Source organism: Dipteris shenzhenensis, chromosome 10 (assembly GCF_047967505.1).
Source record: "Dipteris shenzhenensis isolate YYH24624 ecotype China chromosome 10, Dip_SZ_1.0, whole genome shotgun sequence".
Classification (NCBI taxonomy): domain Eukaryota; kingdom Viridiplantae; phylum Streptophyta; class Polypodiopsida; order Gleicheniales; family Dipteridaceae; genus Dipteris; species Dipteris shenzhenensis.
In genome coordinates, this window is record NC_141605.1 from 15696363 (window position 1) to 15722861 (window position 26499).

At 44.3% G+C, this 26499-nt stretch overlaps 1 protein-coding gene across 4 annotated transcripts in view; it reads left to right on the forward strand.

Annotated features, from left to right (window-relative positions):
- LOC147897462 (alpha/beta-Hydrolases superfamily protein) overlaps positions 1 to 26499 on the forward strand; it is a 155269-nt gene that overhangs the window by 12484 nt on the left and 116286 nt on the right. For all 4 annotated transcript variants that reach the window (XM_087380634.1, XM_087380633.1, XM_087380636.1 and 1 more), the window contains exons 2-3: positions 14748 to 14849; positions 14957 to 15030. In XM_087380634.1, coding sequence (XP_087236760.1) covers positions 14748 to 14849; positions 14957 to 15030 — 176 coding nt within the window. The remainder of the gene's footprint in view (positions 1 to 14747; positions 14850 to 14956; positions 15031 to 26499) is intronic.

Consider the following 26499-nt stretch of genomic DNA (forward strand, 5'->3'; position numbering starts at 1 on the left):
TTGATTTTCTTATCCTTGAATTTCCTGTTTGCTCTCTTCTGATTCTCCTCTTGAATTAAAGCATAATGTTCCACCGCCTTTTGTCTATCTAGTTGTGCTTCCTGCAAATCCAATAACCGGTTCTGGAAAGTAGAATTTGAATCCTCGTTTATCTTCATTAACATCTGTAATGCAGGAATTTCTACTTCCAAGGGTAATAGAGCTTCTTTCCCGTAAACAAGATGAAATGGTGAAAACTGGGTGCCTTCTTTTATTGCAACTCTGTAAGCCCATAAAGCCCAGTGCAAAGCAAGGTCCCACTCCTTCTCATGTGTTCTCATGATCTTTCCCATGATATTAGTACACACACCATTAAATTTTTCATTGCTGGCTTCAAGCTGAATTCCCATTTTTCGAATCTCATTTCCTCCAGGATCATAAATGACAATTCCTCCTGTGCTTTTATTTAAACTTTTTTCGTAAGATCCATCAAAGTGTAAAACAAATGCATCCTCCAGTACTTTTTCTTCATTCATGTCAGTGTTCTTCTCCACATCTTCAACTAAAATAGGTCCTTCCTTACAGGTGAGGAGATCAGCCAAGGAAGCTCTGGTAGAGTTCTCAACCAAGAAGGTAAAAGAGTACTCCTGTAACTCTACTATCCATTTAATCATGCTCCTGGAGATGTTTGTACTATTCAACATATGAGGCAGTAGTGAACATGAGGTGAGAACCACAAAAGGTCTGGACAATAGATAAGACCGAAATCTCCTACAAGCATACAAGAGGCTAGCCAGGACCAATTCAGCCGCTGAATACTTCTTTTCTACTTCACTCTTCACCCTGCTGGCATAATAGACTGGCCTCATATATCTGGAACCCTCTCCTTGTTGCAAAAGAATAGCACCAATAGCATCTGGTCCTACAGACGGATTCACATAAAAAGTCTTGGAATAATCTGGTGGCTTTACACTTGAAATATGAGTCAAGGATTCCTTAACTGCCTCAAACAACTCTTTACTCTCTGTCGTCCATTCCAGAGGCTCAGATTTTACCATCTGCTGAAGAGGATACAAAATTTGAGATAACATATGAATAAATCTCGACAGATACTTCACCTTCTGGAGAAAGGTATGCAACTGCTTGGTATTCTCAGGAGAGGACAGCATAAGATCCGGCTCAATCCCATTCTCAGCTACAATATGCCCCAATATTTTAATGCTGGTCTGAGCTAACTGAGTCTTCTTAGGATTTAATTGACCACCATTATTATCAATCTCATAAAATACCTGATCCAGCTTTCCACAGTGCTCCTTTCTTCCACTGTACACACAGATGTCATCAATAAATGCTTTAAAAAATTCAGGTGATAAAATCAGATCTGAATTATCTTGATAGTGCGAGGGGCCGTTGGTAACTCCAAAAGGCATTTTCTTGTAACAAAAACAGCCCCAGGGGGTAATGAAGGTAGTCTTGATTTGATCTTCCTGGGCTATGGCTATCTGGAAGTACCCTGAATATCCATCACACAAGCTGTACATTTCATGACCCGCCACTTTATCAAGAATATCATCCATAAAAGGCAGAGGATAGTGGTTTCTCATTGTCACTGCATTCAGAGTTTTGTAATCAACAGAGACTCTCCATTTGTCCACACCTTTTGGCACTATGACCACAGGACTGATCCAATTAGAGTGAACTACAGGATAAATTATTCCTGCCTTGAGAAGCTTATCTACCTCTTCCTTCAGCACATCTCTCTGTTCCGGGCTTAATCTTCTTATTTTCTGAAAAACAGGTTTGGCACCTTCCTTCAGCTCAATCCTCAGAGGCTTCCCTTTAAATCCCTTGATCTCCTCATAAGAGGAGATAAAAAAATTGGGGTATTTCTGCAACATCTTCAAATGTTCTTTTTTCTCCTCAACATTGAGATCAGGATTCAATGATTGCTCAATCAACACCTGGGTTGATTCTTGAGAACATTTGGGCTGCATTAAATCCTCAATAACCTCAAACCTATCCACCTCTTCCTCACCGAACCCTGCTGCCCCCACAAAATCCACGTGTGAATCCTCATCTACCAAATCCACCAATGCTGTTGTTCCTTCATCACTTTCTGAAGTCATCGAGCTCTCATCCTCACTGCTGGTTTCACTTTTCTCCTCCTCTTCACTTGCTGAATCTGAAATCTCAGCCCTGCTTACCATATCGAAATTCAATTTCTTCCCATTCGTATGTACAGAAAAGATTCCTTTCTGCCAATTCTGAATTGCACCTACCTTTCTCAACCACGACCTTCCAAGAATCAAAGGATAGGCTCCCAACCCTGCAGGCATCACATGACAATCCACTCGACATGAAACACTGAATGCCTCAATCTCCAGACCAGGTACTATCCCTAAAGTCTTCACCTTGGAGTGGTTTGCCATTCTGATGGGATAACTAGAGGAGCGGGATATCTTCAGTCCTAATCTCTCCACACAAGCCTGGGTAATCACACAAATCTGTGCACCTCCATCTATATAGGCCTCTCCAAAACCCTTTCCTTTATGCCATTGTACCTTTATGAGAGTTCTTCTTTGTTGGATTTACAGCCCGCCTCCATTCTTTTTTAAGCTTTGGGCATAGACCAATCATTTGAGAAAATGTAATGTCCGGTTTCCTTGCTAAAAGATCTTCCACCAAATCATAATCTCCCTGCTCCTTCCCCATGGAATAATTTGCAGTGCTGTACTTCCTTCTGGGCTTCCTGCTCTTCTTCTTTTGGTAGGCCATCATCTCCTCAAATTGCTTCCCCTTCTTTGCACTCGGACCAACCTCCTCTTCTCTATCTCTCTTTCCTAATGGCATGACATCTTTAACTTCCTCCAACTCTAACAAGCCAAATGTAATTGCCTTACCTTTCCTTTTCTCTTCTGCAGTAGCTTTATGGATTCCAGAGTTACTGGGCTGACGTGCATCTTTTACTTCTACACTATGATCATTCACCCTATTATTTAACCTTGTTGGCAATGGATAAACATCACCTCCAGCATGAGGAGGCTTATCACAGTGTGTGCTGTAATGTCCCCACTCTCCACAATTAAAGCACTAGACACAAGGTACAAATGACCCTTGACCTCGTCTTGCCTGCCACGGGCCTGAATTATTTGAAGAAGGCATGCTGCCTCTGCCATAACCACTCGATGATCTACCTCTTCCCCTACCTCATCAAATTCAAACTCAAAGTCTCAAACTCTTCATAAGCTCAGACATTTCATGAATTTCTTCTTTTATATTCTCCTCCTTCCTGACTTCTGGCTTCTGTATTTCAAGCTTCACATGAGAGATAATTTCAGGCACATGTTGAACCATTGGCATCTCTTGCATCATTTGTGACAATCTTATCTGCTTCCTCTCCTTCTCTTTCGCTACCTTGAGAGCATCCTCATAAGTGACCAGCTCTTTACATTCAATCTTTATCCTAATCTCGGGCTTCAGTTCAGCAACAAACCTATTCTTTTTTATGACTCTGGGAGGAACTTCAGGTAATAAGCACTGCAATGCAATTGGTTGTCCACACTAGAGCCACGTTGCAACCTTGCACCAAAGGGAAATTTCCAAGAGTCAATCTGAGAATACCACTTGATTGAATCACCATGTTCCAATCACAATCCACCCATGATCTCCTCTGAGACTTTAGGCATGAATGAGCCCTCGATGATGGGATTATCAAACATTCCCCCACTCAGCCCAAATGGGGGGGTAGAGAAACAAAGAAAATTCAACACAATGAACTGCCAACCGCATTACAAAATGACCGAACCAACAGAAGTGCTAAAAAGTAGTATAATCGCCAGAGCAAACCCTCGAAACAAGCACCAAAATTATCAGAATGCAACAAGTGCTATATAGAGTAGTATAGTCTTGCAAAGCCAACCCTCAAAACATGCACCAAGGCTCAAAATGTAGCAAGTGCTATAGAGTAGTATACTCTTGCAAAGCCATACCTCAAACATCAAGCCGGAGGTAACAACACTTTATACAGAGAAGGCACTATGATATGTGACAGCTTCAAAGGACGGGCTGAAGAAGAGGAAGAATGGAGAGTCTAATCCTCAAGCCTATCCTGAAGTTCCAAACGAGGTACCGGCAAGAAAGGTCAAAGCATTTTTGAAATTTTGTGCCATAAAGGACGATAATGAGCTCCCAAACCATACTTGCCAGCAGCCGCAGAAAAAGATAAAAGAGTGCCATCATCCTGAAGTACATGTGCCACAGAAGCAATACCTTTGAAAGATATAAAATAAGAACGCGTGGGTTCTTGTATAGCCAAAGGAGGGTAGAATACTTTGGACCAATAAATATTCTCAGCCCTAAAGGAATTTCCCAACGTAGAATCCCTTCCATTCCATTCCAAGTGGGATAAAATATGCTTCCAATCAAGAAGCAAACAAGAGACAAAAGGGCAGCCTTTGATCTTGCCTTGAATAGAGCCAAATAGAAAATCCCATTGTGTAGGCTGCCAATGCCCACAAGCAGAAGTATTAATATGCAACAAAAGAGAGCGGATCATGAAAGCCCAAGGCTGATCCCCTTGCATAAACTGCAACATCATTTTCCCCCTGTGAGCAAGTATATGCACTTGAATATTGAGTATGTTCAAACCCCCGTGCATCTTTGGAGAACAGAGACAATGCATAGAGAGTAATCTGAGACTTTTCTTGCTATTTTTTTGAACGCCAGTAAATCTCCATAATAGCAGACATAAAGGAAGCTAGATCTGCCTTAGTAAACATAATGAGGGGCAGATAGAATTGAATGTATGCTATCAAAATGGATTGCGTTATTCGCAAATGAACATGTAATGGCCAGTTGCAAGCTTCCAATATTCAAGTTTTTTCCTCAGCTTTGTGAGCACCCAATCAGTTTGTTGAGAACGAGTAAGCCCCCAACCTAGAGGATAGCCAAGATGTCGAATCAATTGAGAAGGTGGAACAATTTCCCTAGGCCACAAAAGACTATGCCAGTCTTTAGCATGCAACGGCAAGAGGTTGGATTTCTGAAAATTCACATGAAAACCAGCAGCCAAGCCATATGTGGAAAGAGCCTGCATAATCAAGGAGAGATCGCTCTGAGTATTTTTTAGGGTAAAGAAAGAATCATTAGCATATGCTTAAGTGATCATGCTACGGCTACCAGGAATTTCCAATCCATGCAACATGCCAATGTCCAAAAGGTGGTCCATATATTGAAGCATTGGATGAGTGGCTATGGCAAATAATAAAGCACTAAGGGGACAACCTTGCCGAACAGAACAACCAAAAGTCCAGGTTGAAGAAATATCCCCTAAAAGTATGCAGGCAGCTTTACTATCTTGATATAGCCAATTGATAACTTGTTGCATTTTTTTGCCAAATCTCAAGGCCTGCATTGTTTGTGAAATAAAGTCCCACTGAACAATGTCAAAAGCTTTGGCAATATCAACTTGCAATAGCAAAACATCCTGCTGCATATATTTGGCATATTCTATTCCAACACACGCATTAGCAATGTTGTCTGTGATATGCCTACGAGGAACAAAACCATATTGCGCAGGATGCAACCCATGATGCAAATAGCCTTTTATCTGATCAACAATCATTTTGGTAGTAAATTTGTAAATAACTGGCAAAGGTCTCCAATTAGCCAAAGATTCACAGATTTGCTTTTTTGGAAGGAGTTTAACAAGACCTCTATTCCATGTGTCTGGCATTTTCTGATTTTGCCAAGCAGAATTGACCATATGTAGCAAAGTATGCTTCAAAAGAGGCCAATATTCTAAAAAAACTCAACTGTAAGACCATCCCATTCTGGAGATTTCCATCTACCACAGGATTTAATTGCATCTAACAATTCCCTTTCAGTAAAAGGTTCCTCCAATTCCAAAGCCTGAGTAGTGGAGATAATAGGAGAAACACTGTAAAAGCAAATTTCTTGCAGATAAAACCTGCTGTGTGAAGGAGGATTTGCATAACCAAACTGCTTGAGAGAAATGATGCACAAAAACAGAAGCAAGCTGTGACCGTGATGTAGTCCATGAACCATCAGGCATAAGCACCTTGCAAATGTTTGTATTTAATCTCTTCTGATGCAGGCTTTTAAAAAATTGTTTGGAAGAACAACCTTTATCTATGAAAGCTCTTTGTCTTGCTGTGGTCTCCCATTTGGCAAGTTTCCTGTGATCATTGATTTGGAGACAATGTTTAGCTTGGCATAGTGTTGTTTGCTCATGCAAGAACAAAGGATGAAATTGACTGAGTTCAGTGAGGTCTTGGCAAGTCAATTTAGCCTGAGCAACAGTTTCCCTAATAGTCTTCATGTAAGACTTGCCATAACCTCTAATTACAACTTGCATTTTGGAAACAAAAGAATCCCATGCATTATCAATATCAAAGTGGCTCTGAGAAGACAGAGATTGGTAGGCATCAGTAACCATTGCCTTGAAAGTAACATGCTGCAAATAGCTTTTGTTCACAATCAGATGTCACCTTTGAGGCAGTCTATCATTTGGCATATCATGAAAAGATAGTCTCAACCATAACGGTGCATGATCTGAATGCACAAAGGTATAGTCAACCCACATTTTGCATGTGAAAACATCATTTTGTTGCGGGGCTACGCTATACCAGTGATCCAGACGTGCCTGGTAAGAAGAAAGGGCATTATGTTGAAAAGTGTATCCAGGTGACAAAGGCTGCAATTCCTTCCAAAGGTGAACCAAATCAAGATGAATTAGTAATTGAGACCATGCATGCCTTTTAGAGGTTAACATATGAGTATTTCCTGATGTATTGTCACCCTGTTGCGGAGCATTATTGAAGTCCCCACATATAAAGGCATGATAACTCCATGGATATCGGTGCATGGCATTCCAAATTGCACTTCTATCCCGAGAAGATTGAGGTGCATATACAGAAGCAAATTCAAACACCTCGCCTTGAATGATGCATTGAAGAATAATCCGTCTGCCTTGATTGTCATTTAAAGCAATAACTGGCTGAAGCTCATGCTTAATCAGAATGACTACACCTGAGAAAGAGTGCTCCCCAGCATAAAAGATATCATAGCTGCTGTAATGACCTGTCTTTCCTGCATAGACATGCTGATTGTGTTCTTGTAATGCCACTATATCAGGCTGAAATCGATTAATATATAGCCACACAGATTTCCATTTCCTACTGTCGCACATCCCCTGAACATTTAAGGTAAGGCATTTGATATGAGCAAGCATATTTACAGATATTTATAGGAAAAAAACAGTTATGTACAGCAGCAACCTTCTATCAACCCTGCATTTCTACCTCAGGGTCAGGAGCTCTTCCTTGAGAAGAAACATCCACCTGAGGATTGGACAGCAATGCAGCAACCTCTTCTTCAGGGAAGAGGGTTCTGCTAGCTGTCACTGCAGCCCACGTGATTCCAATTCCTGAGTTGACCTTTGGAGAATTTCCACTAGAAGATGTACCTTTTCAAGTGCGAGGGGGTGGAGGTCTTCTAACAGAAATAACTTTTCTTGGACTTTGCCATCCATCAATTGGAGTTTTTGGTCCTTTTGCTAAAAGTTGAATTGCAGGAAGTGAAGGGGAAGAAGCATTCCAATTTGAAACAACTGGGGCTTTGCCTTTATCGTGATTCACAAAAAGCTGTCTATTACCTTTATTTTTATTCCCAATAGAGGCAGGAGCATCCTTATTGGGCATCTGAGCCAGCAAAGTAGCAGGAGGCATTTTATGTTGACTCATTGGACAGTGCGAAGCCATGTGCCCAAATTTTTTACATTCAAAACAAGCCCCTGCAAACAATCCCCATTTCAATTTATAAAATGCACTTCCCATGTCAACATTGTTCACCGTGACTGAATAAGACTCCGGTGTGGGATTATCAGTATCCAGGAGAATGCAAAATCGATTAGAGTTGCCGTTAGGCCGCGGTGGGCAAACCACTTCGCCTAAAGTTGCTGCAATTTTAAACCGGACATCGATGTCAAATCAGAGCCTGATAATCCCTTGTGGGGGACCATGGCAAAACGTGCACCATTTGCTGCCCAAAAAAGAGTGGTGAATGTTCCAAAAGCATTTGCTTGTGAATCTCATCTACCATAATGACCTCAAAGAAGCCTCTGGCTGCATAGTGTACCTTATGAACAAACGAGCCAGCCAGTGTTCGGGTCAACCAGTTGCCTACCTCTGCAGCAGGTGGCATCCGACCTGGGAAAAATAAAATGACTGCATTTTTGGCATATTCTCTAATTGGATCCACAATTTCATCCACTTCAACCATGAGACCAACCGATGGAACAGAGTCTTTCCACTCCTTCCTTGTGTCTGCAAATCCTTCGTGCATGACATCATACACCAGTTGTGCTTCAATAGAATCATGCACGGGGTCATGCTGACCCTTAACCTGCTTTTGCTTTTTGCATTGAGCCGATCGATCCTTTTGAAAAGTTTTTTCATAAGAGTATTCAGCCATATCTTCTGAAGAAGATGGAACCCAAAAAGGGGGTACGTGTAAAGTGATAAAAGAGAAAAAAACAGTCCCGAAAAAACAGCCCACAAAGAAGAAGGAAATAGTGTATTTGCAAGGAGAAGAAGAGGAAAGAGATATTTAGGGATTTAGAGAGAAAAAACTAGAAAAAGATCCAAGATGAACTACAAAAATGGAGAAAGAAAGAAAGAAAGTTTATTAAAGTCTTCGGAAGACCGATGGGTCTATGAGACTGTGAAAATCCTGATACAACGAGCTGTGGTAGTGGAGCTACTAAACGAGCGTCCATACCAATGCAAAATGCAAAATGCAAAAAATGCAAAAAATGCAGAATGGTAGTACTAAGTTCTAAGTACAACATAGTCATGTCGATGGTCGACTATATATCAATCTCAGCATCATCATCAATATCATCATCGTCCCCAGCAACAACAAGATATCAGGATGGATGAGGCAGTGGAGGCATGAAGTTAGCAATAGAGTGCTGTCGGCCACTCAGAGGTGCGGTCCTGGCACGTCTCCTGGTTGTAGCTCTGCGTCTAACCAGGGCTATTGTGACCCCCGTTGGTCGGGCTCCAACTCTAAACAAGGAGGGGATGTCTCCAAGTGTGATCTGTGTATCGACCCTCTGTCTGAGCTATCGGGTCACGGTCATGTCGAGGCCTTGTCTCGTTGGGGTCCATGTGATCTAGCTGAAAGAACTCCATGATAGAGCTCTGAGAGGGATCAATCAAGGAAGAAGTCTGCTCCTGTCTCCGTGCTCGGAGTATCCTCTCGCGGTGTCTAAGTGCCTCATGAATGAAACCTGCCAAACACCGCTGGTCTGGGTAGGAGAGGAAATGGGCTAAAATCCCATAACTATCTCTGAAGAGGCAGTGGAAACGTCCTCGGATCTCATAGTACATAGGACACCTGAAGATGAAATGCTCCTCTGTCTCAACCTCCTGTATGTCACATAGTGTGCATATGCGCCGCTTCCTAGGTAGTCGCTCTACTCTGCCGCTCTCGATGCGAAGTCTGTGTGAAGAGACTCGGAATTGCCCAAGAGAGATCCTCATCGAGTGGGGTAGGTGAATCTGTGTGTATCCTGGTGGGTCAATGAAACCCTCCGCTGTGATATGTAAGAAGTGATCTTTGTAGAAGCTAAGCTTCACTGGGAGTTCACTCGGTTCCAACTAGGTCCGAAAAGTGTGTAGCTATAGTAGATCCTCACGGATAACCTGCTTGACCTCGTGTGATAAGAGGGGAGAGAACGGAGCATCCATGCTATACTGGAAGCGAGGTAGTCTATCCATGTGGAGCCCCAGTCGCTCAAACCATCTCCTCCTGCTGCAAGTGCCATAGAAGAGGATAGAGCTATCCATGGTAGCGTGCTACGCCTGGAGGTATAATCCCCATATCTGGTGCGCTCAGAAGACTGTTTTTGGTTTCGAATCTGAGTTGACGGCGTAAGGCCTTACACTCATCATCCTACCAACTATTACAAGATACGGTTCCAGGGTGTGGTGGGCGGGTGGAGCGGGTGGTGTGGGGAAAAGCGTGAATGGCAGCCTCGTGTAGTAAGCGGATGACAAGGGCAGCACGATCCTCTAAAAGGGGTATGAAGTTAATTTAAGCAAGAAGTATGTACAGACGGCCAGAGTAAGAAGGTGAGTGATCCCGATCAAAGCGTATATCGTGGTAGGTGGAGTAAGCACTAAGTGGGGTGGAAGGTGCTGTGCGAAGGGAGGTGGAAATGCGAAAGAAAAGGTATGTATGATCAGCCCCTTGGGGGAGAGGTGCTACAGTGAAGTCAGTAATGCGAGATGTGAAGACAGGGAATCCCATGATGTAATCAACAACACTGGAGCTCCCCCCCATGTGGAAAGCATGTGAAACCACCTGAAGCGGGCCATCTGTCAAGACCATTATAGATAATGAGATCATGTATTCTGCCTAGGTCTAATAGGGCTTGCCCATAGGATGAGAGTGGACCTCGCCTGTCAGTCGAAACGGGTAGCATACCTGCCTCCTCAAGGTCAACAACTGCCAGCAGAGTCGAATCATCTCTGAAATCAAGAAGTGGTACCTGACGGGCCCTTGTCCTCGCATTGAAGTCCCCCACTAGAAGGACTTCTCCGCGGCTAGAAAAGTCAATGATGGACTGATAAAGGGTAGTAAATGGGGATGTCTCATCATCACCTCGAATATCTCTGGCAAAGTGAGAGGTCTCCGGGGGGAAGTAGCAAACTGCGACAAACAGATCCTGGCTGTCCATGTGTCGTATGCGGATCCAAAGAAATCTCGAATGTGTATCTCTCTGCTCTACTGAAATGACCCCCCGAAGTGTGGATCTGAAAAGGACTGCAACTCCACCTGAACCTCGAACTCCTCGTGTATCCCTCGTCTCATCTCTGCAGGCAGAGTCCCATGTATATCCGTTGACTATTGGGAGAGGGTGCTCTGGACTCTGATGTGTCTCTGTATAGAAGACTATGTCGTGGCCTGTATAGGATTCTGAGAAGTTCCCTGGTTCTGACCATAAGGTACCATTACAGTTCCAAATGGTGCAGGATAGGGTCTCGGATAGTTGAGTCTCATAGGCCCCGCTTCCCTATGTAGGGGAGGGGGCAGGTGTCCTACGGGGGCTTGTAAGAAGTCGTCCCTCTCGTACCACTGCCCACTTTCCCTCCTTTCGGGCATGATCCCGCTGCTACAGCAAAGAGCGCCTCTCCTCAACCTGTAGAGGTGTGAGGTCCTCATCCATAGAGATCGCTAGCTGATCTTGAAGGACTGACCTGCGTCGTAGAGCTGAAAGTCGTGCCTGAGTGTCATGAAATCGTAAGATCAGGGGTTGCTCTCGGTTGGGATCTCTCCCCACTCGCCATGCCCTCTTTATCCTGTGCTCAGCCACACCCAGGGTAGCGGTCACGAACGCAGTCGCATCTACCATTGGTGTAGCCTCAGTGCATGGAATCCCGCGTACTCTGATGTTGAGAGCCTTACTGGCTCTGTGCTGCTGCTCCATGAGGATAGCCGAAACGGTGACCCTTGTGGGTTCCCGTTTGGCCACGTCAACCCATCTGGAAGTCTCCTCAATAGCAGATTGCATGCTCGCAATTTGTGCCTCGACCACTGGGGTACTCCCTGGGGCAGTGTGTATGGCTGTGACCTCCTGTCGGAGCTGCATGATATCCTGTCTGAGTCCCTGAATAAGACCCGCCTGCGAATGGCCCTAGCCTGCTCCTGTATGATGTGGCTCTGCTCTTGGTTGAAGTGGACCTGCTCCTGTGCGAAGCGAGCCAACTCCATCTCACGCTCACGAAAACCATGTGTCTCCGTGAGTAGGGTCTCACGGGCCTCTGGTGTGTCAGTCCACCCATGTCCATGCTGAAATTGTGGTGACTGTGGCATGAAAGAGTGGGACTGACTCTGAAAACTGGACGGTGGCTGAGTGAGGAACGGAGATGACAGTGGAATGGATGAGGCAGTTCCAACGGGGTGTGGGAGGGTGGGCTGACTAAGAGGGAGAGGGGAGAGTGAAGCGTAATGCGGCACAGTGTATGACACCTCTGAAGTAGGGGTCATAAGCTGTGCGAGAGCTGTAACAGGAGAAGAGGGAAAGGGAACAACAACCGGTGCCATGGGCATGAGTATGTCACTGATCGTAGATGTAGATGGAGCTGAGACTGGAACTAGAGCTGGGCGTGAAGCGGGGACTGAAGTCGAAGTAGAGATAGAGATAGAGAGAGCTGAGGTTGGAGCTGAAAACGAAACTGACATTGTAGCGGGAGTTGAGGTTGAGGTAGAGATAGAGGCTGAAGAAGCTGAGGCGGGTCCTACGCCTTGCTATTTACCCCGAGTCCACTTCGGTTGTAACGTGTGTTCACATCCTCCAAATTCAGTTGTGTCGTTTGCTTTTTTTTGTTGTTGTTATTTTCGTCTTTCTTGGCTTTGTCCCCCATTCTCTTGGGGTGCGGGTGCAGATCTTAGTGTTAATGTTCAGCTGGGAGCGGCGGGAGCACCGGTTCCCCCCCATAATGGGAGGGTGGAGAGGCAACCAAGAGGTGGAGAAGGAGGAGAGGCTAAGATGGCGAGGATTTTAAAAAATATATATATATAAAAAAGGTGGTTGTGGTTTGCTCCCCCCCCCCCCCCCCCCCCAAAAAAAAAAAAAAGAAGGTGGCAAGCTGAGCAGAGAAGGGGGGGGCGGTGGATGAGCGGAAAAGGAGGGAGGGAGGTGGCTGAGTGAGGGGGTAGCGGGGAGCGAGGGGCTGAGCGGGGGGTAGCAGGGAGCGAGGGGTGGTTGAGGAGAGTGAGGGGTGGTTGAGGGGAGCGAGGAGCGAGGGGCTGAGCGGGAGCGAGGAGCGAGGAGGGGGGGTGCAGGTAGCGAGAAGGGGGGCTGAGCGGGAGCGAGGAGTGAGGGGCTGAGCGGGAGCGAGGAGCGAGAAGGGGGGGTGCGGGTAGCGAGAAGGGGGGCTGAGCAGGTAGCGAGGGGTGGGGGGCTGAGCGGGCTGAGGGGAGTGAGGGGTGGCTGAGGGGAGCGGGGGGCTGAGCGGGAGCAGGAGCGAGGAGCGAGAAGGGGGGTGTGGGTAGCTGCAGCAGCACCCAGGGAGGAGCTGGAGCGGAAGTAGCAGTGCCAACGGAGAAAAAAGAGAAGTTTTGGCGATGGAAAGAGAAAAGGTAATCAAGTAGATACAAGCAGGATGTGAATTCGAACTAGAAGAAGTGCCTCCCACAACGTGCAGGTCCCAGTAGCGTCAGCAACAGCAGTCCGTACAGCCGTACGGTTCTGTACTGACTGTACGGAAACTGTACGGGCAGGAAGGGGGTCGAGGCTGGACTGTGGTGGGTTTGTACGGCAAGCAAGAGGCGGGCAGAAGGTGCTGGCTTGTACGGACGGACGTACGGAACAGAGGCTGTACGGAAAGCACACGACAGTCGTACGGGCCCTGAACGAAGACAGTATGAAACCCCACAGGAACTGTACCCCACTTAATGAAAGCTGGTGCTGAGCAGGAGCTCTCCTCTCATCCGTTCTCTCACACACACACACACACAGCTACACAGACACAGACACACACACACACACAAAGATGTATTAACGTTTGGAGAGGCCTCGCGGGCTATGGGACAAAGTACAAAGTACACCAAAAGGGAAAAACTCATACAAGTCTCAATGAGTTGAAGCAAAGGGTGTGCTAAGACCCTTGCTGAGTACTATGCTGAAATAAAGAGCTCAGTAGCTCGAGCAAAAATCAAGTACAAAACATATACTATCTGAAATAGGCCGAGAGCTGGGACTCAAAAATCGGAACCCCAGACTGTGGTGGCTCGTTTGTGAGTGGTGAAAATGTCTCGTGATCTGCTGTGTTCATTGTGATCACCCTGTTTTAAGTGTTGGATAAATTGGCAAATTGCTGCTCCCTTCAAGGGTTTCAGACATATTTCTGCCACCAGTAGGATGGAATGCGGGGTTTTCCCTTTGATCCCAAGTGTACCGTCGCAATACTTTTCTTGTATTCTATGGCAATCCCAAGGGCCCATGCTTTGCATCCGTGGAGGGTCATTCCATGTACCAACATAGAATATATGAATTTTTTCATAACCCAGTTCATATGGTGCGCTTTCTTGCATTTTTTCTGTAGGCTGAAAAGGCACTTTAGCCCCTAGTACCATTTCTTTGCACATGCGTTTCACTTTTAATCATCTTGAACTCCAGGCCTAGATATTTCTCGAATGTAATTATCTCCAATTCCTTTACTTTGAAAGCAAAGCAGTTCTGTTTTTTTCGGTGTGACAACAATAGCTTTTGGTTTAGTGATGGTCGCCTGCATTATCGTAGATTGACAGAATGTCCTTAATGCATCCAGATGTGTCTGCAGTATTTTGCATTTGATCGTCTGCATATAATAATACTAGTGGTGTGTAACCAGCAATTTGAGCTCCTGCCCCACTTTGTGTGTATCCAATCGTCTAGGTCATCAGTGAATAGTCTGAGTAGAGTTGAGGAAATTTTCTTGCTGCACTCAAATGTTGCTCTGGACTTTTTCGCGTTTAGATTTGATCTGTCTACGAATGGCCTTGCTGGATCAGCTATCACCAGTCGTATAGCCTGGAGATAGCTTGTCTAACTCTTTGGGAATGTTCAATTTTAGAATTCTCTCCCACAATTTTTGTCATGGCACAGAAAATGAAGGACCCAAATGTAAGTCATCCTTGCATATGGAGGTAGTTACCTTCAGACTGTACTTGATTTTGAATAGTGTCCTGCATTTCAGGAGGGATAAGCATACAATCTGCTGCATGAAGACGACTCCTTTCAGAATGGAGAGAAGCATATCCAATGGCAATTTGAACTTGCACGTGGAGAAAATTGCAGGGTATTGCTTTGTTTTGTCACACTTCAAATTTGATGTTTGGTTGCATAAAAGTTTGCTGCTCCTTGTAAGACACTTTTTATTGCTTACCATTTCTTTTCTGGCGTAAGGTACATGACTGAGCTACTGGAATTACACTCAGAAAACCCATCTTTGCAAATTGTATTTATTCCTGGAAATCCAGGTAGTCACCTTGGCTTTAAGGTAGCTGTTGGCAATTTCTTGATTTCTAAGAATTGTGTTCGAGATTCATGTTCCCTCTTTTTGCTGGGCATTGCCCTTGTGGTTATTATGTGATAGTTCCCATGTCACTTGGAAGGGTTAGCACTGAGCAGTCAATAAGTCTTTAAGCTTTGGAAAGTGCTGATATAATGCACAAAATTTCAGACAGGCATTGGATGCAAGATCTCATGGCAGTTTGAGCAGATTTGGGATCGGTTTTGGCTGTCTTTGAAGTTTGTATGCCCTATGTGATCTCTTATGCTTACTTTCCATTTCTAAGCCCGAGCTTTGAGTGCACAGAGCTTCTTTTTTGTTATGCCATGCTTGATTACATAATGCTTGGTCCTCAATTGAAGGAATAACTCGGAACAGCCATATAGAGATTATATCATTGGCTGGAAAGCTTCCCTGAGCTTTGTGCCTATGTTAGTATTCAAGCGATACCTGAAACCCTGGTTGGCTGGTCAAATGGATTAACAGTTTGGGAGTGCCTCTAAGGTTAGTAGCATGCTCTTTGAATGTTTATTCGGCACGTCATCAATGCTATGTGCCAGTAATGAGGCTATGGCCAGCTCTGATGGACAAGCCGAAGTGAAAGTAAAGGTCGTAAGGAATTTATACATATTACTGGCACATAGCATTGATGACCTGCTATACACACACCTATATATGTACGTACTTATATATGTACGTACATATATTACGTATATATATGTAAATATATGTATATGTATATACATGTATATCTATATATATATAAATATACATATATATATGTATATCTATATATATACATATACATATATATGTATATACATATATGTGTATATACACATATACATATATATGTATATATATAGATATATGTATATCTATATATATGTATATGTATATCTATATCTATATATATGTATATGTATGTATGTATATGTCTATGTATATGTATATGTGTATGTGTATGTGTATGTGTATGTGTATATCTTTTGAGCACTGCCCAGATGTAAATGAATGTTTCATAATATAAGTATCTTGGTTTCACCAAAAAAAAAAAAAGTATGTGTATGTGTATGTGTATGTGTATATGTATATGTATATGTATATGTATGTATATGTATATGTATATGTATATATGTATATATATATGTATATATGTATATATATATGTATATGTATATGTATGTGTATGTGTATGTGTATGTGTATGTGTATGTATGTCTGTGTGTGTGTGTGTGTGTGTGTGTGTGAGCGACGCGGTTGCTCGGATGTGGGTGAGAGCGTGGTGAGGGTTGCTGCTCAGCCTCCCCAAGCCCCCGTACAGCTCCGCGTCAGGCTTCCGTACAGCCCAGCGCTGTGCCCGTACAACTGTACGGATGCCGTACATCTGTATGGACGCCGTACAGACAGCTCGCTTCTTCCGTGTGCAGACCGGCCACATCTGCTCGTCCTTCGATCTTCATCCCCGCTGTATATCCGTACCCTCCGTCCTTTTCCGTACAGCTTGCCTCGCCGTTTTGCGTCAGCAGCCCCTTCCATCTCTGCATTCCGTACAGCCTCTGCGCATCCTGTCACCTTCCATACGACTCAACCCCCTCAGACTCTCTTTCGTACATCCGTACGATTTGTACATTCTGTACAGTCCGTACAGTTTGTACTTTCACCCTGTTCCTTGTCCATACAGTTCTGCTCCGCTTCTGCCATTTCATCAATCCCGCCCTGCTTCTCTTCATGGAGGACCAGTTCAAAAGCTACTCTCGCAAGGAGTCGACCCGGGACTCCAAAAGACAGCAAGTTGATTTCTCTGCTGCAGATTCTGTAGACGCTCACTATGTTTTTGACATGCTTAAAGATGAATTTCATCACAGCCGGAAGGAGTAGGCCAAACCTCCCCCGGCCATCAAATACAAGTTGAAGCTGCCTTCATTGGTTGCTCCTCTTCGAAAGTTCTCTTAGCAAGCAGTTATCATTTTTTTCCCAAGAAAGTTACCTTCAGCAAATGATGTGGCCCAGTGGGTTCAGGCATTGTTGGGAGGTTGCTTTGTTGAAGGAGTATACTTTGCTTCCAGGGGTTTTTATGAAGTGCATTTTTTGGATGCCTCATATCGGCAGCAGATATTGGAGATGTTGCCCTTATTCTATGGCAGACAAATGGTGCATGTCATGCCATGGTCCCCAAACAAGGATTACCACAGCCTCATTCAACATCACTGCCTCGTATGGGTTGAGGTAGTGGATTTTCCGGACTATATGAGGGCTGAGTTACCAAGTTTGGCAGCCACTTTGGGGCAAGTTGTATGCCCACCCCGTCCTTCGGGTAATCGCAATCGCTTTTGTATTCTTTGGGATACAGATCACCCAACCCCTCCTTCCATTGCGGTAGAAGTGGAGGATGTTCCCCTCGGTGAAAAATATTTTGATTTGAAATGGGGAGTTTTTGCAGGCGCTTGTTTCACATGCCATAAGTTTGGCCACCTAGCCTCACAGTGTCCTGGAGTCCTGCATCAGCTCCCACCTACAGCTATTGCTCCAGAAAATACTCCCCCCTCAACTTATGCCCCGGGGTCTAAGGCTATGCCTACCAAATTGGGTGATGTGGCATCCAAATCTGTCCCTTCCAAAGAAAATGTGGTCCTGGTTTCAGCCAAGAAAAAGGATAAGGGGAAGGGCAAAATTTCAGAATCTCATGCCTCTCCCCAGGGTGCCTGGCAGCAACCCAAAAAGGTATTCGCTCTCAAACCACGTCCGTTACAATCTCGCCATTGGGATGCTTCAACTTCTACCCCTGGTCAGACCTCTACCCCCGCTGACAGCCTTGCTTCTCAACTGTAGGTTGATGTGTTAAAAAGGGGCATTCCTGTATGTGACAATGATGAGGATCATAGAGCTAATGATCCAGGAGGCCAGGTGGATGTTGATGTCATGGCTGAGGCCTGGCAGCTTATACTTTACTCTGCTTTTTTGGTTTGACTGTACATATCTTCTATGTCTACTTCAATTACTTGCATCACATACAATGTTCAGGGTCTTTGCAATGTCAATAAGTGGAGACTTTTCTGGCGTTATGTACATAGAATGCATCCCGATGTGATCTCTTTACAGGAACACAACCAACATTTCTTGGCTGGCCAGCAAGGCCACTATGCTGGTTATGATATTTTTTATGCTGGTACAATGCACTTTTCGGGGGTCTGCATGCTGGTAAAACATGGTATGCAGCCCACGGTTGCTTACAATGACCCTCAGGGTCGATGGATGGTGATCAGGTGCATCTGGCAGGCTGATCTCTATGAAATAGCATCTGTTTATGCCTCACAAACCTCTGCGACTAGAGCTCAAATGTGGGCCTCCCTCAAACAATATCCATGGCTGTCCAATGCTTTTTTGTGTGGAGACTTTAACAACTCGCCTGCCACTCAAGACAATACCACTCATCGTTCTCACATGATCCCTACTGAGCTTCGACATTGGGAAGATATGCTCTCATCCCTGCATGCAGAAGATCTATGGCTCTCAACAAGGGACAGAGATATGGGTTATACATAACATCACAATGCCTTGACTCATTACTGGGCTCGACTTGACAGATGGTATTTGTTGCATGCTCAGCAGTATGCTGATTTTACATGTACACTATGGGTTGATCACTCCCTCTTACTATCTGATCATTTTCCAGTATGCTTGACATTATCAATAGCACGTCTGACAGATGATATGCCTTTTTTTGGTCGTCGCCTGCTCCATGTTAATAGTGCTTATTTGCTTCATTAACAATTTCAGAACATGGTGAGAGTGGCTGTCCGTCCCCTCCTCTTACATGCTCAGGAGGATATGGATTTTGCTTGGATTAGTCTTGCTCATTGCTTACAGGCTGTTATTCAAGATTATGGTCGGAGTTACATGGGAAACCTCAAGCTCAAGCTGAAATGGGCTCAATCTCACAAGCAGCAAATGGATGCAATCAGTTCTCATAGGCAGCTTACCTCTTCTGAACAGGATTCTTGTGCTTATGCGGTTCATATCATCCACCAAAATGATCTTCGTAAATTAAAGAAGTGGCAAATCCGAGCTCGCATGAAACCCCTTTTGGATAAGGGCTGCTCCTCCAAAGCCTTTTTTAAAAGTCTCCATGCGGATAGGCGAAAGGAGGATATTTGTAGGATCAAGAAAGATGATGGTACCTGGACCACTTCCAAATCAAAATTGGAATCGCAATGTTCTAGTCATTTCCAGCATCTGCTTTCTCTTCAGCCTGATCATTTGATGCAAGTGAATGCAGCTAGGTCTCAATTTCTTATGCATGTCCAGCCCATATTGTCTCGGGAACAGGCTCATGCATTGGAGCAGCCTTTTATGCTTAGTGAACTGGATGATGCTTTGAGTCATCTACACAAAAGCAGCTCTCCTGGTTGGGATGGATTGACTGTCGAATTTTTCCATGCATTTTGGGGTGATCTCAAGAACACTCTTCTTCTAATGATCAATCATGCTTGGGCAGAACAATCTCTTCCTCCATCCTGGAAACATGGCCTAGCCAAATTGATTCCTAAAAAAAGGTTGTGTGAGAAGATGGCTGATTGGCGGCCTATATCTCTCATGCCTGTCATTCACAAACTCATTGCTAAAATGATTGTCCTCAGGGTTCCTCAGGGTTCGCTTCTTTTTGCAAGCAGGACTTCATCCTAGGCAGTATGGGTTTGTCCCCAGAAGGTAGATCACTGACAATATCTCCAATGCTTTGCTTGCGATTGAGTATGCTAAATATTCTAAACAAGATGTTCTCATTCTGCAAGTAGACATTGCGAAAGCATTTGATACTGTCCATTGGGAATTTATCTCTCAGACTATGCATAAATTGGGATTTGGCCCTCGGCTCGTCCATATCATCTACTGGCTCTATTCTCAGGCCATGGCGCAGTGCTTGCTTGGTGGTGGGTTGTCAAGAACCTGGACTATGACCCGCTCAGTGAGACAGGCTTGCCCTCTTAGTTCCTTACTGTATGCCATTGCTACCCATCCGTTACTGTTGCGTATGGACTATCTTCCAGTTACAGGACAGCTTCATGGCTTGCAAATTCCAGGGGCACAGTCATTTCTTGCACAGGCATATGCTGATGATTCATACTTTATGCCCAGGAATTCTCAAAGTGACCTTTCTCACTTGATGCATACACTGAATGACTTTGGCATAGCTGCTGGACTGCATATCAATTTTCAGAAATCAAAACTTCTAGCTTTGAAAGAAGCTGATTGGCAAGCACTTCTCTGGCCAGGCCACATTATCTCTTCCCATACTATTGTGAGGCATCTAGGCTACCCCATTGGCTGGAATATTACCCTGCAACAACAGCTCAAATGGGTGCTTCAAAAGATCAACAAGAAGCTGGAATACTGGCATTTGTCCACTTGGCCTCTACATGTTCGACTTCGGATAGTACAGTCCATCATATGGCATATGTGCAATTTTATTTGCCTCTTCTTCCCTGGTCTTTCAAGCATTTGGCTTCCTATATGTCCCAGGCTATGGAGATATTTTGGAAAAGCAAATCTCATAAAAAGGCTTTGCGACTAGTACCTATGCAGTCTATTTGTTCACCCAAGACTCATGGGGGGCTGAATATTCTCAATCTCCAGGTTCATATGTTGGCAAGAAAGAGCACTATGATTGCTGATTTTTTTCAGCAAAAACAGCCATGGGCTATTATGTTAGCAGCTATGTGTGGAAACATGGCGTCCCATGCATATGGGCATTGGTTTACAGATCACTAGGAAGCAGTCATGACCACATTTCAGGGGAAAATTCCTGGTTGTCCTGTTTCTACTGCTTTTATTCATGATTGGAAGAGAATTCTCTCATATGCAAAATGGAGAGGTGCTTCCTCTCATCATGGTAATTCTTTTCGCTTGGAAAGCATCTGTTTGAGCAAGGTGTTTGAATCGCCTCTCGCTTTACAGGCACCTATTAAAGCATACAATCTCATGAAATTGGGCATAAGATTTGTTGGCGATGTTGTGGATCAACAAGGTTGTATGCTTTCATTTCCACAAGCTTGCAGGACATTCTCCTTGGGTCTGCATCATAAGTCCATTTGGAGAATACTTTCAACTATGTTGCAGCCATTTGTTCCGGTTCCTCCACTATTTGTACAGGACAGATTAATGGACTGGAATTTGACTTCCTTACCTCCTGCTACCCATACGCTCTCAATGCACAATCTGACCTCCTCGAAGGTCTACAGATTTCTTCTTCCACCGCCATGGATTGACAAGCATGCCAACACTCTTTGGAATTTGGATAGGCCTTTATCTTGGTGGCAATCACGACTCATGAAAATCTGGAAAGCCAAATTGCCATTGAAACATAGGCTTTTCTTTTGGAGATGTATAGTGGGAGCTTTTTCCATTGGGGTGAAATTGGCAGCACGCCGCATTGCTTCCCCTTCCTGTCCCTGTTGCTCTCATCACTGCGAGATAGTTGCTCACCTATTATGGTCTTGCCCACACTCTCGCATATTGATCACTCATGTTTCTCATTTGCTGCGGCTTCGGTTTCCATCTATCAGATTTGGGAAACTCTTCTGAATGTTTGGATGCCTCTCATCTCAGATGTCTCTATTCCTCCTCTTCTTTCACTGGACTCGCTTTTGGGTACTATGGACCATTTGGACACAGAGATTGCACTCTAGGATGGGTCAACAGTTTCCTCAGGCATATATTTTCTTCAGAATGTCCCTCAAGCAATCCTTATATGACAGTTTTGCTGCAAGGGACTTGGATGCTACTAGCCTTGAAGTGTTCTCTACCTGTTTTTGAGTTCTTCCATTGGGCTCTCTTTTGGAGTCTAATGTCAGTGTGTGGGAGACTTCCCATCTTGTAAATTTATGAGAATATAAATACACTGGATTTTACCAGAAAAAAAGTGTGTGTGAGCGACGGTGAGTGAAGGCGCCCGATACCCTCCGAGGTTTGTCCCCCTCCGTCCGTACGTCCGTACGATCGCCGTACGGACTCTCCCGACGTGCAGGCCCGTATAGTTCGTCGTCTTTCCGTACGTATGTACGTTTCTTGTCAGCCCTTCTGTACGACGCGACACCTTCAGTGCACTCAGCTTCCCTGTACCACCCTGCTTCTTCCCGTACAGTTTCGTACATTTTCGTGAGCACTCCTTTGTCCATACAGAATCCCCGTATAGCTTTCCCGCTGTTCCGTACAGTTCATCCCGTGTACGATCCTCCATACAGGTTTTTCCGTACAGCACCCCTTCGTTCGTACAATACTTTCCGTACAGTTCTTCCTGCTGTTCCGTACAGCCTATCCGTACAGCTCTTCCGTACAGCCTCTGCCGTACTGTTCTGCACCTTCTCCCTGTGCCTTTCTGTACATTTTCTCTGTCTGCTTTGTCTTTCACTCTATTTCCTCCTTGCTTTGCCATATCTCAATCATGGCTTCAGGTTCCGATGTCTGTACATATGCTAGAAAAGAAAGATCTGCAGATGCCAAGCGTCGTCCTTCTCAGCTTGCATCACATGATGATGAGCTTACTATGGAAGCTCAATATGTGTTTGATACACTTAAGGATGACTTTCAGCAGTCACGACAGGAATGGGGCAAACCAGTTCCGGAGGTCACATACAAATTGAAATTGCCCTCCCTTGTGAATTCTCTTAGGAAGCTATCTCAAACCGCGGTAATTATTTTCTTTCCAGGAAGAATCCCAGCCGCTAGTGATGTTGCGCAATGGATCAAGTCTATCCTTGGAGGATGTTTTGTAGAGGGTGTCTATTTTGCCTCCAGAGGCTTTTATGAGGTGCATTTATCAGATGCTTTGTGCAAGCAGAGGCTCCTTGAGCTTTCTCCCCTCTTCTACGGGAAGCAGATGGTACATGCCATGCCTTGGTCCCCAAACAAGGATTACCAAAGTCTTATACGCCATCATTGTCGTGTATGGGTTGAGGTTGTTAACTTCCCGGATTATATGCATGAAGAATTGCCTAGCCTGGCCGCTTCATTGGGACAGGTCATTTGTCCTCCACGCCCCATGGGAAATCGTAACAGATTTTGCATCCTCTGGGACACTGACACACCTACCCCTCCTTCTATTGCAGTGGAAGTTGAGGGTGTGCAATTGGGGAAAAAGTTTTTTGACTTGAAATGGGGTGTATTTGCAGGCGCTTGCTTTGCTTGCCACAAGTTTGGGCATCTAGCCTCTGAATGCCCAATGGTTCTGCATCAACCCCCTCCTAATGCCTTGCCGCCTCAGACAAGGGAAAAGAATGAGAATTTGCAAGCCAAGGCAGCAAATCGAAATGGAGCAAAGAATGCTTAACCAGTTAATCAGGTGCAATCACTTGTTGGAAAAGGGAAAGAAAAAGAAAAAGAGAAGATGAAGGAATCTGTGGGGACAGATCGGGATGGTTTTCAACAGCCTAAGAAGGTGGTTGTATTGAAGCAACGCCCCTTTCAATCTTGGCAATGTACAGAGCCTCTGCAATGTCTCAAAGTGGAGGCTTTTCTGGAATTATGTACATAAAATGCAGCCAGATATTGTTTGTTTGCAAGAGCATAATCAACACTCTAAGGCTGGTCATCATGATCACTTTGGCGGCTATGATATATATTATGCTGGTACCACTATTTACTCAGGTGTATGCATAATGGTCAGACATGAGCTGAAGCCTCAGTTAGCATTCAATGACAGCAGTGGCCGATGGATAGTCATACAATGTAATGTCAATGGTGACATTCTTGAGCTTGCATCAGTTTATGCCTCCTTTAAGCAAATATCCATGGAGATCCAATGCATTTATCTGTGGAGATTTTAACAATTGTCCTCTGCTGAGAGATAACACCACTTCAAGATCTCATATGCTTTCATCGGAAAGACAGAAATGGGATAGCATGCTTCTTTCTGCGCAGGCTGAAGATTTATGGCTGCTTCTACAAGGGTCAGTGCCCCGGATATACTTTTCATCATAATGCATTTACCTCATACTGGGCAAGGCTTGACAGATGGTATTTGTTCTATCCACAACAATATGCAGATTTTAGCCTTCATCTCCTCATAGATTTCTCATTGGGCTTGTCAGATCATGCCCCATTATGGTTAAATCTGCAATTTGGTATGCCACTGGATGATTTGCCGACTCTCTCCAGCAGATTATTGCATGTTAATCAGGCTTATCTTCGACATCAATATTTCCAGCAAATGATCAGATTTGCAATTCATCCCTTGCTTTTGCATGCTCAGGAGGACATGAATTATGCTTGGGACAGCTTTGTCTCTCGTATACAGAATGTCATTAGGGAGTATGGAAACTGGCACATGGCTACATGGAGGAATGAGGTCAAATGGGCAAAAAGGACAGCACAACAGTTGACTGAATTTTCACATTTAAGGCCTCTCTCTGAATCAGAAAATGATTTCCTCTCACAAGCCCGGATCAAACTGACTGATAATGATCAGTGGAAATTGCACAAATGGCAGATTAGAGCAAGAATGAAGCCCCTCATGGATAAGGGCTGCTCATCAAAAGCCTTTTTCCAGGGCCTGCATGCCACTCGAAAGAAAAACTCATGTCTAAGGGTAAGGAAGCTAGATGGCTCTTGGACGCACTCTTTCTCTGATCTCCAAGATGAATGTCAAAATTACTTCCAGACACTGTTCTCTACCCCTGGCTCCCCATCAAATCAAATGACTGATGCGAGGACTGAATTTCTTCAATATGTTTCTGGGATAGTGGAAATGGATGATGCTCTTTTATTTGAGAGACCTTTTATTGACACGGAACTTGATAATGCATTGTCCCATCTCGGCAAATACAAGTCCCCTGGCTGGGATGGTCTTACGGTGGAATTTTATATTTCTTTTTGGGATGATTTGAAAGATGTTCTCTTACAAATGATCAATGTTGCTTGGCAAGAAAATCAATTGCCGCACCTTTGGAAGCATGGCATAATCAAACTTGTGCCAAAAAAAAATCTCTGTGATCATATGTAAGATTGGAGGCCTATTACTTTGATGCCTGTAGTTTACAAACTCATTGCCAAAATGATTGTGTATAGGCTTCATGGGATACTGAATGCGGGCCTTCATCCTCATTAGTATGGGTTTGTGCCGCGAAGACAAATCCATGACAATATCTCCAATGCATTGACTGCAATTGAATATGCTAAGTACTCGAATCAAGATGTGCTCATATTGCAGGTAGATATCACTAAGGCATTTGACACTGTACAATGGGATTTTATCTCTCAAACCATGACAAAGTTGGGCTTTGGTCCCAAGATAGCAAATGCAATTTATTGGCTTTATTCTGGCTCTACTTCCCAGTGCATTCTCGGAAGTTATCTATTTCGGTCATGGATATTGGGTAGATCAGTCAGACAGGGCTGCCCCCTTAGTGCTGTTTTCTATGCCATTGCGACTCATCCCCTCCTGATGTATCTTGATCATCTTACAAGCACAGGATAGATGACTGGTCTTAAAATCCCTGGGGCTGCATCTTTTTTGGCACAGGCATATGCTGATGATTCCTTCTTTATGCCACAGAACTCTCCTCGGGAAGTCCGCATGCTTATGACCACATTATCATTGTATGGATTAGCAGCGGGATTGCATGTCAACTTTGACAAATCCAAATTGCTTCCTCTGAAACAATGTGACTGGCATTCTATTCTCTGGCCTGGTCAGGTAGTGCATTCCAAAGATGTAGTCAGGCATTTGGGATATCCTATAGGATGGCATATCACCAGGAAGCAGCAGCTAAAATGGATCTTCCAAAGACTTCAACATAAATTGGAATATTGGAAAATTTCTACTTGGCCACTTCATGTCAGGCTCAGAATAGTACAGTCTATTGTAATGTCTTATGTTCAGTTCTTTTTGCCTTTGCTACATTGGTCCTCTAGAGATATCTCAGCCTTTATGTCTCAAGCTATGGAGCTGTTATGGAAGACAAAAACTACTGTGAAAGCATTGAGACTGCTGAAGATGGAAATGGTGTGCTCTCCTAGGATGCATGGAGGACTTAATGTTCTAAATATCAGATATCATGTACTTGCAAGGAAGGCGACTATGCTCCATACATTTTTCCGTCAAAAACAGCCATGGACTTGTATGATAGCATCCATGTGTGTCAACATGAGGACAACTGCTTATGGCCATTGGACTACTGATCATTCGGAGGTTGTCATTGGGAGATTTGTAGGGAAGATTCCTAGATGCCCTTTCTCTACTGCTCTGATACTAGACTGGAAACAAGTGCTTTCTAAAGTGAAATGGGCTCCTGATAATCATTCGGGGACAAACTCAATGAGGAAAGAAAGTATTCATTGGAGTGCCATCTTTGACATTCCACTTGCTTTACAGGAACCGGTTCGGGCATATAATCTCATGAAATTGGGAATTAGATACATCAATGATGTGGTAGATGATCAC